General features: G+C 35.5%; 1 protein-coding gene across 2 annotated transcripts in view; it reads left to right on the forward strand.

The window, feature by feature from the left end:
- Positions 1-15970, forward strand: part of ESR1 (estrogen receptor 1) — a 176413-nt gene that overhangs the window by 95583 nt on the left and 64860 nt on the right. For both annotated transcript variants that reach the window (XM_090135600.1, XM_031611893.2), the window contains exons 4-5: positions 2696-2886; positions 15453-15569. In XM_090135600.1, coding sequence (XP_089991726.1) covers positions 2696-2886; positions 15453-15569 — 308 coding nt within the window. The remainder of the gene's footprint in view (positions 1-2695; positions 2887-15452; positions 15570-15970) is intronic.

Consider the following 15970-nt stretch of genomic DNA (forward strand, 5'->3'; position numbering starts at 1 on the left):
AGATTACAAAGCAAATTGTTGAAAAGTTTGCTATTGTATTTTGGGTAGGATAGTCTTGCCAACATTATTAAAATTGTTTAGGTTGTTGCATGATGTTCTCTGGAAGGCTAACCGTTGAAACCTAACTGAAAACTGGATGAAGAGCAGAATGTTATTTTGTGTCAGATGCAGCATCAGTGGTCTGTGATGTGCACAAGCTAGCAGATGGTTTATGGATGAAATATGAGATGTTACTTTGATTTTGCGAACTCTGCATTAGTGAGATCCTCTTTTTCCAAAGGATTGCTTACTCGCATCTTCTGAAAAGTACTATGGTTGTGATAATGGAAAGTTAATTTATTACTCAATTTCATTGGCATGGTATAAATAGAAAGGGTTGGCAGACTGTTAGTCCTTTTGAGGATTGGACTGGAGACTTTCTATTTTTTCATCCCACTGTGGTTCATAAGGGCATCAATGTGATGATTCTGTAAGGCCAGTGTTCAAAACTTTGCTTGTAGTGGTGCTTGAGTGACTCTGATTTTACTGTGTGTTGGGAGCGGAAGCTGGCAAGGTCCTTTGGATGCATTTTGTTTGGTGAAGGTCTATACAAAAGATTTATAGTGGACTTTCAATATAATAATTTTGTTAGCAGAAAGACAAAGGTTATCTAAGTAAAACATAAAATGCAGATGCATTATTGGCAGGCATGAGTAATTGTGTTAGTCTCTTGCCTTTCTGTGATCCCTTCAGCACTGATTCTCTGTGTATTTGTAGGAGGCAAAACCTTCAGATTTTGCTTTTTTGTGTGTGTGTGTGTGTAATCTCTTATCTATTCTAGATAGGAGAAGCTTTTCTGTCTATTTGTTTCAGGCAATTTTTCAGTCATTTCTTATTATTTTTTAGTAAAAATATGCGTGAGGCTAATCTTGATCTGAGTGGAAATAAATATTTTGAAAAGGTGAAAAATTGAGTAAATGATCTAGCTGCAAACTAGAAGGAACAGGGTAGGGAAGATAAGAAACAGTAACTGATCAGTTCTCAGTAGATAAAAATGAAGTTAATTAAATGAGACACTGAGACAAAGCAAAATCAAACTAAAAATAAAGACTTGAAGAAGAATAAGAAAACTATCTAAGTTTGGCAGATTTGGATACGTGCTTACAAGTATCATATATGTATTGCATAGAGATTCATAAAATATACTGCTTTTTCATGCTTTAACATCTGAAATAAGAAATGATTCCTTTTTCTTCCTACTTTTGCCAATTCATATTTTCAGAATTCTGACACATTCTGGTTTTCACACATCACTTAAAAAACAGTTGTGCCATGTCAGAGCTTCACCATTTGCAGTTTTTTTCTGTCTTACACAGATCCTAAGGAAAATAAAAGGACATTAAAAATAAGTTTTTGAAATTAGCTGGTATATAAGGGTTAGTAAAGAATTTTGAGTTTAAAAAATGCAGCTTTCCTGAATGATGCCAGTAACAGTTGTAAGGTCTCACAGGGCAGTCAGTCTGTTTCTCCAATAACTGTTATTCATTTGATGTTCTTCAATGAAAATATGTCATATTTTGGGCCAAAAAGTATATACAAAGTGGGACAGAAAGTTTATATTTGGGGGGTGGTTGGCAGCACATGTGAGAGTGTATGGGTGATTTTGGCTGATATAAAGCTTTTGGGAGTTCAAGTTGGACTGCAGCAGGAGGTGTTGGGGAGTTTTGCCTAGATGAAAGAGAACAGTTGAAAATAATAGTCATCAGAAAGCCATAATGAGTAATGATTTGGAGCATGAGTGGAGCAGGACGGACTGTTGGTGCCAGGTGCCTCAATTCATCAAAATACAGGATATTGTGATGCACTGAAGAAGGTAATGTGACAAATTTGGGTATGTAAGAAGAAATCTGAAAAAGACCCCCAAGTTTCCTAGGTTCAAAACCAGAATATTTTGAGAAAAGCTTAGGACTCAGGAGACAAGAGCCACCTGTTAACTAAACAGTAATTAAAACATGCATGGTAAGTGTGTAGTTACTGTAAACAGTAGCATACTTCATGCTTTAACTTGTATGATGTTGCCACACCAAATTGGATTTTTCTTCCAAACAATTTGTAGTTCAGACTCTTATTGCAAATTGTGTGACTGCTTACCTGCTAGGAGCAACCTTAGAGATCACTGCTGTTCCTCTTGTTATTTTCACATCCTCTCATCTCTGAATCTTGTTTATCAAGCCTATAGCAATGAGCTGTAATAATCTCTTACAAAATGTGAATTAATTGCCATTTATGCTATAGATTTGTTCTGTTTTCATTTTCAAAATTTATTGATACGTCAGTCATGCTGTACCCTTTGGACAGGAGAAGGTACACTAAAAATTGCTAAATTTTTTTTTTTTTTTTTTTTACTCCTTTGTAATAACTTTAGAAATACTGATTCCTTTATCAAATAGCTTTTTAATTTTTCAAGGTGCAATGCTTAGTAACATCAGATTAATTTGTGAAGAATTGTGAAGAATTTCTCAGTATTTCATGATTTCTACACTTCTCCAATTAGAACCAATTAGAAAGCAAGATACAAAGTCAATTTTTTTTTCCTATCTGTTCAAAATCTAGATCTTCAAAAACAGATTTGCTCTTTTTTCTTAGTCCTTAGGAGTGGATGAGTCTTAACAATGCTGAAATATTTGTTTTTCTTTTGTTTTTCTGCTGCTAACAGGCCAAGCTCTGATAACAGGCGCCACAGCATTCGAGAGAGGATGTCTGGTACCAATGAGAAAGGGAGTCTGTCCATGGAGTCCACCAAGGAGACCCGGTACTGTGCTGTGTGCAACGACTATGCTTCAGGCTACCATTATGGGGTCTGGTCTTGTGAGGGCTGCAAAGCTTTTTTCAAAAGAAGTATTCAAGGTAATAAGCTGCTCAAGTGAATCGCCTTAACTTTTTACTCCTGAGGAAGCTACTTGAAATTCCAGACTGAGCCCAGAACAATAACATTTATTAAGATTTTGCTAGCAGTAACTGTTTTCTCCTATGTATGCTTAGCTGTATTTGGTGAATGCATCTCACAGATATGTAATATATTGCTATTTAGACCAAGATTAATGATGGAATAGAAAAACTTCTCTACATTCTTCTTGGTTTCTATGTCTGATTATGAAGGCAATAAGAAATTTAATTGGATCAGGATGACCACTTTTTCAGGTTATGCATGTCTCTTTTCTGTGATTAAGTTCCTATCCAATATTTATTCTTGCAAATTCACTGTCAGAGGAAGATTAATTCATATTTATTGATTTCTTAATCTTAATTCAGTGCTCACTTAGCAGAATGGTTCAATCCAAATCTCAGCTACTTGATGATGTGAGCTATCTTTTGAGAGCCAAGGTTTGACAGGAATGTGTCCTTGATGAAATAATATTTTTATTTGCCTGCAAAGCAGGGCTTTGAACTATATGGAATCGTATATTACCCAGCTGTCTCATGACTAAAAGTATACTGTGCAAAATGTCCACTAGATTAGAGGGCATCTAGGAGAAACAATGTAATTACTATGACCAAGATAATTCTTTATTAAAATGTCTGTCATTCTGTGGGATGACTAAATTTTTTCCTCTGTTTAACACAAAAAGTGTAGGTACTAAATGTGGCTCTACCAAAAATTCTATTCAGTATCTCTGGAAATAAAAATGAAATGTATAGAAAGAGAAAACTAGCACAATGCTGTGATTTAGGCAGGTTTCTATAGTTTCTTACATCTCCATGTGATATACGCATACAGAAATTCCTGTTGCTCTTTTTATGAAGTAAACATAGCAAGAAACAGTTTTTATCTCATATCAGTCACTAGGTGTGAATATTGCCTGTTTTGTCATGAGACTGCCACTGAGTTAAATAAGATTTCTAGCATTCCTCTCAAGAACTTTTCCAACTTAAAGAAGAAAGTGAAAGTCTGGCTTTGGAGTAAACACTGATAAATTGTTTGAATGCCAGTGATTAGTTAACAGTTACTAGTATCTCTGCTTTTGAAACTTCTCTAAATGATTTGTAGAAAAGAGAATGGTTACAAAGGGGTTTGATAATAAGCAAGACTGAGTGGAGAAAGAGTGAAATGCTTTTCTCTTAACATCAGAAAGACATATTCAAACTTGTAAGGTAAGGAGAACAGCTCCTTAATTCGGATCTTTTTCATTATGAGTTCCCTGACTGAATCAGAATTATGTCCCATCTTACCCATAACATTATTTTTAAATGTCTGCCTTGTTTCTTATTTTATTATTATTATTTATATCAATACTAAATAGGCAGAAAAAATTGTTGCATCTCTTACCTGTGTGACTTGGTCTTGGGTGATCCAGCAACAAAATGAAAATTGAAAGATTACTGTGTAAAGTAAGGGTTAGTTGTGAAGTAACCATACAGAACAGATATTCAGCTTTTGGGCATTATGGATAAAGAAATTAATCTGACTCTTTCATTGAGTTCCATTTTTCTACATCAACACTTGGGTGATTCTGCCCCAGTCTCTTTGTCTTAAAGTCCTCAACAACAGATCTATTGTTTGTGCAATAATACACTCATTTTAGTAAATTTAGATCTTGCTTCTTTACATACACTTGATATAATTTTTAAGTAGACAGTCTTTAAGAATGTAAAGCTTAAGTTGTCAGTGTCCCATGAAATAGTTCTCTTAATCATTAACTCCTGTTTGCTCTAATTTAAGCCCACTCCTTGCCTTATCCCTTGTTGGTATGAAGCAGAATTATTGCAATGACCTTTTACATAGTTGAACTGTTATCATATCTTTCCTCAGTCTTCTATTTCTATAGACTAAACAAACTCATTTCTTTCAGTAGATCATGTCTTCTAGACGTCTGATCCTATTTGTTACACTCCTCCATACTTCCTTCAGTTGATCCATATCTTCTTGGATGACAGCTATCACAAGAAATGACACCCACTAATATCAAGAAAATAATTAAAGGATATGAGTACTTGTAAGAGAATTGTGATCATTTGGTCATAGAGAGATTAAAAAGCCGTTAAAACAGATTTTAAAGTCATAGATACTACCCAGTCTTGATGAACTAAGGGATTTTTTGAATTTCCTCCCAGATTTGAAAGAGATAACTGCTTTGGCAGTTGCATGTTTTCACTGAATGTGCATATAGTTTAAAGAAATGACTAATTTTTAGGCTGAGCATACATGAGAAAGCCTGCCATTTACGTTGCCAGGTGATAATAATTTTAAAAAGGTTATGGTTGGATATCTAGCAATAAATACTACTAAAGAATAGAAGACTTCATGGGGTAAATATTGTTTCATCTTTATTGTATGTATGACATGCATTCCTAAAAAAAGGGACAAAAATATCCTTGGAATCACATGATTAAATTTTATTGAGGTAAAGAGGACATATTTGTATAAACAAAAATATAGAACATTTTCAGCAAATACTTTAAATGCAAGAGAACACGCTATTTCCGTGCTTTACTGTCCTGTATTTCCCAGTACATATACTGATGGAGACATAACTGGTCATTTTTATTGTTTTCATCACAGATTTCATAGTAGAATTGCTATAGTGAGGATTGATGTTCTTAATGCATTATAGTAAATATTTTTATATGGAATATTTTCCATATAGTTCTTAATAGCACCACAGGACAAAATTACTGAGTACAGACACAAAAGCATTGTATGGGGTAATCTGTATTCCTCACTATGTAATATTATCCTCAGTGGTATCTATCTTTAGATTATTTGTTTATGTAAGTAAACCACCAAAATTTTGAGAAAACTCACATGTACATTGGACTACATTGGACTGGAGATGGGTAGCTTCATTTTTGTCCATATAGTTTGGAATGGCTCTACAGATATTTTGTGAAATTTATTTACTAAATTATCTTTCTTTTCTGTCAAACAGTTAATGCTTAAAAGGTAGCCTGAATTAGTAATGTCTTTTAATACCTGTAACAGCTCAATTATGTTTTAACAGCAGATGGTTAGTGAAAATCTCAGTTTCCTCTTGAAATTGCCATGCCATTTTGCTTCTTTATGTCATAAAATAGGTTTGGGGACTTTGTTTTGAGAAAGCACTACACAGATTGTTATTAACGTATGAAGTTTAATGGGAGGAAAAAAATCATACTGCACCAAGATCGCTGTGTTGCTTGGTGATTGATGTAAGGATACTTTATTCTTTGAACAGCATATGTTTCTTTTGGGAATGTAGATGGTCAACTGACTTGAATCCAGAGGTGTAACAAGCCATCACACCATAGCCCACTGTACTCCTCTATTAAAATATTTATTAATTTTCAGACCACAGGGGGCCAGTAGCTCATTAAGTCTTTTCAATTTAAACTTTATATGCTATTTGTTTACAGGGCCTAGTAGCTTAATAATTAAATATAAGCTTTTATAACATTCCTAGTCTTGATCTGTGGACTCAAGAGCTTTCTTACAATGAATGTTAGTTCTCGTGAATTGTCTTCCCATCTGCTAAATAATTCTTTCTAATTTATACTATTTTGGCTTTTACAACACATCCACAAACCAGTCCAAAAGTACCTAGTATCTCTTCTCAATAGGAAGTTCTTATAACTTAGGTTGTTACAGTCAAATAATCATGATATCGTAAGTGAGATTCAGTTCTTCAGATGCTCACTTTCTTTCTGTTTGATTAGTAACTTCCTTTGTCCTTCGGCCTTTTCTGATTCCCTCATAATAACGTCTTTAAAATCAAGAAAGCAGAATTGGATGAATTATTTCAATGTTAGCTTTACAAATGCCATTTACAAATGAAAAATCCCTTTGTGATTCACACATTCTTTTCCCCTCCTTCTAACTCTCTTGTTATTTATATAGACACCAAACGGTATTGAACAGGAAGGAATTACTCTTAGTATCTCTGAACAGAGTCCAACAAATGCCTGTGCTTATTGGTCTGAGGACCTGCAGAGGGAGAACAAGTGATTCAGAAAATTGAGAGGTAACTCATTAAATTGAAGGGTATCTTGATCACAGAATTGTCAAAGTACTTCAGAAATCCTAATTTCCATTTCCCTGTCTCTTTCACCAGCCTTTCTAATTGTTTTCAGGTGCAGCTTCTCTGCATTTCAGGTGCACCTCTTTACAGCTGCATACTCAGACAGAACTCTGGGAAATTTCACAAATATTCAGTTAAGAATTACTTTGTAATGCAAGGCAGTACCAGCCCAGCATGTGCAGGTTCACATCTGAGGATGAATAACCATGATGAGGGGTTCCAGAGGATTGTCTTGAATCACAGAGATAGAGTGGTCTTTGAAGTACAGAATTCTTGAAGCTAGGAAATATTTTAGTTGTGTGGCTTATGGTTTGATTGCAGTTAATAATTTTGTCTTCTGAACATAAAGGAGGAGTTTTGGCAGTGGACATGGAGTGTTATCAACTGTTTTAATTTCACAGTGATAGCTTGACAGAGCTGTACACTTTTGAAATGTAGTTCAAATTTTAGTGCTAGGAGTGGTGGCAAGACATACATATTTTCTTCTGGGATGGCTAGACTTGCATTGGTAAAACATGCCTAATAAGTGGACAGTTAGGTAATGCTGCAGTGCAGCATTTGAAAGACTCCTGTTTGAAGGGTTTTTGAAATATTCACTTCAATTTTCTGGTACTTATTTGTGGGTTTTTTTATGGTATTTTTGTAATCTGTTTGATAACAGCTACAAATGCTGTACTGACTCTGAAGCCAGGAAGACAGAAACCCCCCAGTAAAACTGCTTGCATGTTGATTCTATGAGCTGCCAAGTAGAAAGAGCAAAACTGCAGTACATGAGTCTAAGTGAGACTTGCAGAGGCAAATACAGTAAATAAACAGAGGATTGCACACCAGTATCTAATCTCAGGGTGGAAAACACAGTTCCAGCTTGAGAGATAGGTGACGGTTAGAAGTCTAGAAAATGTGTACTTGAAAAGAGCAGAAGGATTTATCCATCATTGACAGTTCTAATGACCTCTGATCAGCCAGCTTCATCTGAAACTTCTTTTGCTTTATTGTTGTGTCTATAGTCTCAAGTTAAATACATGCTCTGATTGTTGCTCTCTAATGTGTATTTTGAATATCAGAATTCTAATTTATGTTGATTCCTTGTTTCAGGAATGTGTATGTTGAAAGTCAAGTGTCAGTACTTCCTTTTTCCTAGTCAATCTATTTTGGAGTGGTACTGCTTCAATGAATTTTAAAGTCATTGCATTCCTGCATTCAGCATGGATATGGCAGTGATTTAAGATAGTTGCATCCAAGATATTTCCTTATTTTTTATGGTCTAAGCAAACCATTCTGCTGCAGTGGACCTTGAACCCCAGTCCATTTTTCTGTCCTGTGGTAGGATCAACTGTTGCTGATTACTTACATGTTTATTTAGCTGCTTCTTTAAAACCTGTACGCTGATCCAGTATTTATCTCTCCTTATCTTTGAAGGCTACTATGAAATCTGAATCTTCCTTCCCACAGGTTAAGTTAATCTCTTATTTTTCTGGCTATCATGCCACAGGAAAAAAAGTTGTATTTTCCTTTGCAACAGCCTACAAATCATCAAAAGCTGTTACTACACTTCTAAAAAACATGTAATTATAAAATCATAGAATGGCTTGGGTTGAAAGGGACCACAATGATCATCTAGTTTCAACTCCCTTGCTCTATACAGGGTCGCCAGGCACTATAACAGGCTGCCCAGAGCCACATCCAGCCTGGCCTCGAATGCCTCCAGGGCTTCCACAACCTCCTTGGGCAACCTGTTCCAGTGCTTCACCACCCTCTGGGTGAAAAAGTTCCTCCTAATATCTAACCCAAATCTCCCATCTTAGTTTAAAACCATTCCTCCTTGTCCTATCACAATTCACCCTCGTAAAAACAGCTGTTCCCCCACCAGTTTATATTCTCCTTTCAAGTACTGAAAGGCCACAATGAGGTCTCCCTGGAACCTTCTATTCTCCAAGCTAAACAATTCCAATTCCCTCAACCTTTCCTCACAGGAGAGGTGCTACAGCCGTCTGTTCATCTTAGTGGCCCTTCTCTGGACCCACTCCAAGAGCTCCACATGCTTCTTGTATTGGGGGTCCCATATCTGGACATAGTACTCCAGATGGGACCTCACAAGAGCCAAGTAGAGGGGGACAGTCATCTCCCTCTCCCTGCTGGCCACCCCTTTTTTATTACAGCCATGAGCACAGTTGGCTTTCTGGGCTGCAAGCTCACACTGTTGGCTCATGTCCAGCTTCTTGTCCCCCAGGACACTCAAGTCCTTCTCTGCAGGGCTGCTCTCAAAGAGATCTTCCCCCAGTTTGTATAAATACCTGTGATTGCCCCAACCAAAGTGCAGCACCCTGCACTTGGCCTTACTGAACTTCCTAACTCAAAGAAACCCAGTTTATTCAACCTTTTTTTACAAGTTTTATTTTCTAGCTTTGTAATCTCATTGCTCTACTTGTCCAGTTCTAGGCTCCTCAGTACAAGAGAGACATGAGCATATTGTTGATAGTTCAACAAAAGGCATGAAGATGAATAAGGATATGCAGCATCTTTCTTATTACAAAAGGCTGAGAGAGCTGGGACTTTGTAGCCTAGAGAAGAGGGAAGTTCTCAGGGGAGGATCTCATCAATATACAGAAATATCTGAAGAGATGGTGCAAAGAGGTTAGAGCTATTCTTTATTCACTGGTGCCCAGTGCCAGGAAAACAGGAGTGGGCACAAACTGAAGTATAGGAAGTTCCCTCTGAACATCAGGAAAAGAAAAAATGTGTGAAGAAAAATGTAGTTGCATTTATTAGCCCTATACGAACAAATGTTGAATGTAAAATAAGAAGGTATAACAATTTTAAATGAAAGTGCCTGAATAAAAATGAACAATAATTTTTAGATATCACTCCTTCCTAATGGATTTCAGAAAAGAACAGAAGGTTGTGCCTAATTCCTTTCTTAAGCATCGACACTCATATTCACAGCTTAATTATCCTTGGACAAGGTCTTTGGATTTAGAGCTTGTGTTCTCTTAGAAACTACGCAAACCTGCTGAGAAGATGAATAATTTTCTGTTTTTAAACTAGCTTGGCAATTCTATACATGACAATAAGGAAAAGGGTCTGGATTGTAAAACATATTTCCTTTGTGGCCTGTAGGGAGATCCTTCTTCTACACACACCTCTGAAGGAAAGATCATAGAGCCACTGAGGAATCAGAAAAGAGGAAAGGTCAAAATCTGTATAATCTGTATTATGTCATGTAGCTCCCACACAGTATTCATTTTCTAGTAAAATCTTCACATATGTATAGAATTGTAAACATGAGTAGTTAATTCAAGCCAAATTATCATGATACTGATCTTTCCTTTACTCTTTCCATACACTATTCAGCTAACAGGAAAAAAAAAAAAAAAAAGGAATGAGAACAGACATTGCTTCAGGATTCCAAACCTCCTGCCATCTAACCAATTCAGTAACTCATGAACATATACACTGAGAAAGAGTAAAATAAAAAGTACAGCACTAATCTAACTTTATACAAATGTAAAATTATATTTTTTACTCCAGCAGATGAAAATGAAACTGGAGTTTCCACTATGTCAGCATTATCACCCTAAATGCAAAATATAATTCTACCTCAAATACTTTTTTTTTTTTTTTTTTTTTTCATGTTAGAGAAGATAATAAAATAGGATGCATGTTTTTTCCCTCATGACATATAAGAAAAAGACACCAATCTAGATCCCAATCTCTAAAACATCTGTTAAGGAATGTGACATCTAGTTTCTGTTTCCTTATCTGAAAAATCACAATTGTCTTAAATCCTTGGCACATGATTAAACCAACTGCTCTGTTAAAGGAAAATTACTCACAGCCTCAGGGTATTACTCATAGCCTTTTCAATAGGATCTCTTCAGAGACAGAATACTTTTTCTGAGAGAGTCGTAGACAAGCAATGGCTATCTTATTCCTGTAGATTTTTAATGATATCTCTTGTATTTTTAGCTTCAGCTTATTTGAACTAAAATGGGAAGAAGAGAAATTTCTCTAGAGAAAACTCCCACAGACAATATGAAGAGGCCAAGAAATAAAAACAACTGTAAATTACTCTTGTGCACTTAAAATCTAACAGTTGTTGGCCACAAGAAAATTAACATATCTCTGTTTTTATTCCAGGCATAACTTCAGATTATGTTTTCTCATGGGCCTACTGAAGAAGTTTAGGTAGTCTTACTTTATATTTGGATCCTTGGTAATTGAACGTACAGTTTGCAAGGAGATGTAATGTACTTACAGTACCACCTGTAAATGAAAATGTTCATTTTATTGAATATTATAACAGTCTTTAACATCAGTGCTCTGAAAAAATCTCTTCACTGACTTTAAACCAATTTCTCGTGCAAAATCAAACCTATTTATAGTCCTCTTTCATTCAATGATACATGAATACTGCTCTGAAAGTAATGCCTCCTCTTTTATTATATTAGCCCACAATGTAGAGACAGATGTTGATGGTATAGCACTAGAGGTTGAATCTTCCTGCCAGTATTCCATTACATTTTGTTACCTTATGAGAGATGACAGCAGAAGGGCAATCTGACAAAATGGTGTTGATATGGAAGTGTGTATGAATCAAAGGTGTGTCAGTGAACTCCTCTATGTGGAAAAAATGGCACCCATTGGCATTCATCGACACTTGCTGAATGTTTATGGAGTCCAAACAGTGGATGTGGGCACAATGAAGTGGTGGGTAGTATGTTTCAGCAGCGGTGACAGTGACAGTGGGTACCTCCACAGGTGTAGATGTTTACAAGCATGCATGCAGACTCTTGCTTATTGCTGGCAAAAATGAATAGGTAATGGTGCTGAATATGTTGAAGAGTAGTGTTTTTTAATTAAGAATTTCCTCCACCAAATAGTGTTATTGTGCACTTTGTATCTGTTGTAGTTTCCACGGAAAAAAAATAGGAAGCGTTACTTTCAGAGCTTTAAACATACACACTTTGCTGGAACTACTAGATACAAGTACACTGCTACTTAAATGTTCTGCCGAATGTAGTAACATTTAACTTTAAAGAAATATGAAGTGTTTTGTTGACTGAAACCCTCACAGATAAATCATCTTCCCACTCTGATTCAAGCACGCTTGGCTGTTGCATTCACTGTGTATCATGAGAACACTTTTAGAGTGATAGCGATGTGAGTCTTTGAATATAAATACTAGGTGTTTGACTCATAGTGACAAGAAAGACTCAGACTGCATATCCAACAAGAAACAGCCATGATTATGACAGGCCAAGTGAGGATAAGCTGAAAATCATCCTAATTTCAACCATTATTTTCTTGTTAACGTTTTACTTCCTCAACCTTGCTCCCTATTATATTGGTTATCATATGGACCTAGATCTTTTACCCTGTTCCAGAAAGACCTTATCATACAATAAAGACTGTAAAAATATTTAATGTTAATTTTGCTACTATTTTAAAATGTGGAGTATGCAAGCTTTAAAAAAAAAACAATTCCTCCAACCAGAAAAAAGCCCAATTCTTCCAACATCTCCCTTAAAGTCTTCCTTTGTAAATGATGATGGTGCAAGTCATACAAATGTGGGGATTAAGATGAGTAATATATGTAACAGATTAAGATGAGTAATATATGTAACAGAATGTAATTGAATTATATAAGTTATGTAATTCAATATGTAAGACAGTAAACTCACTGTCTTTAATCTTGTGTAGGGTATCTGATAATTTATTTTCAGAAAAGCAACAAGCCAGTAAGAGCAGGGAGTCCAAGTGCTTCCCTTTGTAAGTATCAGTGATCACTAACGACATTTCTTCATTTCAGTATTCCTATGATACCAATGATTTTAATGGTCTAATTAGTTTCTCCTGTAGCCTGCATTATTTTTTTAGTACCATTAAAAGAAAGTGTAGGGCAGCTGGACACCTATTGTGTCCCACCGTCCTATTAATGACTCCAATCAGTGAGGAATCAGTTCTAATAAGCTGGATTGCTCAGATTCTGTGTTGCCAAGAAATGAGCTTTAAGGACAAAGGAGAAAGTAGAAAAAGTAAAAAGACAGTATGCCTCAGATTTATTACATTACTTAGAACTATAAGTAATCTTTGGGTTTTGCCTATTCCACAGTTACATTCTTCTATCTTTTCCCATTCGTGCCACCCCATGTTGCATCATCCCAGTCTTGTCTATTCCTTGCAGAAGAAACTTTCTTCTCTGATTCCAATGACTGAGCACTTGAAATCAGATGGTAACACAAGGAAGCTGGAATTGTTCCTTCCTTCCTCCCTGCCTGCCTTCCTTATCTTCCTCTTCTTCCCTGATTCATTTGATGATCACTTTTACTGTATGCTCTAATTATCTAATATTTTCTTCAAGTTGTTTCCCCCATTGTTCAAACTAATGAAAGACCCATTGCTGAAAGGAAACTTAAAAATGTGAAAAAGTATTAAATACAGTATCGTCTTCCTAGATGTACAGTTTCGATGACGTGTAAGCAATGACATTACCTATGGTATTGTATTGATTTCAATAAGGACTGTAGCTTGATTACAGTTAGGACTGTTGTATGTGCTATTCTACAAACCCAAATCCATTTTTGAAAATTTGAAGTTGGAAAAAGGAAATACAGGTTCAAATCAAATTAGAACATTATCACCTGCATAGGAACTGTGAAAAAGGATGAGTTGAACCTTATGAAGATCAGCTGGTCCAGCAGGAGTGTTACTTGACATTTTTGGTTTTGACCAAAGTGGGAACATATATCTGCTTTTCGTACACAGGGTTGTAAGATGATTTCAGTGCCTGGAGATATTCCATTTCTGAATTTACATTTTAGCTTTACTAGAAAGCAAATCAGATAACCAGTCAAAGCTTTTATTTGTTTGTAAAATATTAATTAATGATTTCAGCCTTTCTCTCACCTTGTTTCAGAGCTCAGCTTATAAAAAAAGGCAATTGGTTGAGGACAGGTACCACAGCTTTTTTTGCTGCTGTTAAGTGTGATCTAATAAACATGCATTTCCAAAAAAGTAGAGCTTTAACTTTTTTTTCCCTCCTTTTTCCCCTGTATATATTGTATTTTTATGTGGTTGAGGCTGTTTTCCTTCTTTCTTGATTTTTTTTTTTTCCTACATGTGAAATGTCTTGAAGTAGATATAGAACAGCCTGTATCATTCTCAAGGAAATGAAAATTAAAATGCTCTTTCATGCTGAGGTTGAGTTGCATTTCTGTTCTCCCTCTTTACCTCAGTCCAGGAGAATATATATACTTATGTACAGTTAGTAAATAATAATTTTGTCTATTTGAGACAGTATATAGTCAGTTGTCTATAATAACAAGTTTACCATTCAGCTGCTTATTTTGATTGGATCCTATTTTTGTAGCATTAGAGAACAGATGTTCCTGGTGTAATCTGATAGTCATTTTTACCCTATTTTCTAATTTGTAGTCAAGGATAGATGATTTGATGAGACCAAGGCCGCTGTCAAACCTCTACCCTACTCTACCTCAAGCAGATCGCTTGACCTGGAAGAAAGAACAAACAGTTCTGCAGTAAAATTGTTTCATTTTGTGCTGTACCTTAGTGCATTTAGATGAATACCAAGCATCAGTCTCCTTATCCTTGCTGAACTTTGCCTATGGCCGGAAAATAATTTGATAGCAGGCTTGAGAATATACTTGATACTTATTTTTAAAGGAAAAGGAAGGGAAAGAGTTTGTTGGCATTAACAAATTTTGATATGCTGAAAACATTTGTAGAAAGAATTGAGGCACAAAGCATAATAAAGGAGGAAGTGGAACTCTGAAGACAAGGTGCTGGTGTCAAACATAGTTGCACCAAATGGTAATAGAAGAATTTGTCATGAAAAAAGTGTTTTTGCATGTATCAATTAGGGATTGGAGTTAGGGATTGATTTATCCCTGATATACAATTAAATTAATATTTTTTGCTTCTATTTTATTTTGTTTTTCTTTTCTAAACTGTCCCAAGTTGTGGTAAATGTCTAAAAAAGCTCTGCAGAGAGGCCTTTTTCATTCTATAAACCTATAACCATTTGATGCTTCAGCAGCACAACGAACACACAGATCACATGACATTTCTCTTACTAAGAACAAGGAATTCAGGTGACTTATTCATATTTGTTTGTTCCCTTTTGTGGCTGCTTTGATTGTTAATTTTTAAAAATTATTCTATAGATGTTTTCATTTTTATGATAATATTCTTAATATTTTGAAGTACTTGTATAAATGTGTGCTGTGAATTTTTAGCACTATTAACATCTTTTTGATAGATAATGACAGGATTTTTCCTGAGATGTTAGGTGCTGTACTAAATACTCAGTGAAACATACAATAAAATATTATAGGCAATTTGTAATGCCTGCTATTTAAGATCATGTCTAACTTTGTCCTTGCATTCCCTCTGGTTTTACAGGGCACAATGACTACATGTGTCCTGCCACTAACCAGTGTACTATTGACAAGAACAGAAGAAAGAGTTGCCAGGCCTGCCGACTAAGAAAATGCTATGAAGTGGGAATGATGAAAGGTGGTATGTACAATATAGTCAACAGATCCTCAGCATTGGTGTCTGCCTTCCTGTCTTTTTAACTTCATTGGACAGATGATACAGTTCCTAAGCAGGAATGGTTTTTTTTGTTTTGTTTTGTTTTTTTCTCCTGAGCTGAAGTGTATTAAATCAAAGGACATTTAAACAAAAAATAAAAGCATCTCAAATCCTATGTTTTTATTCTTAGCCAAATTTATATCAAAATTTGGATTTGATGGACCTATTATTCTTCTGTTAATATTTTTAATGCATGATTTTTTGGGTCTCTGTTTGTAGAAGCCAGATTGTGATGAATGAAACTTAACTCAAGATTTTGTAGCATTTTGCAGTTCGGTGTGAAAAGCACTGGTAATCTCAGATCAGTCCATATTTGTTAAAAAACA

The sequence above is a fragment of the Phasianus colchicus genome, chromosome 2, assembly GCF_987193195.1.
Source record: "Phasianus colchicus chromosome 2, bPhaCol1.hap1.1, whole genome shotgun sequence".
NCBI classification, from domain to species: Eukaryota; Metazoa; Chordata; class Aves; order Galliformes; family Phasianidae; genus Phasianus; species Phasianus colchicus.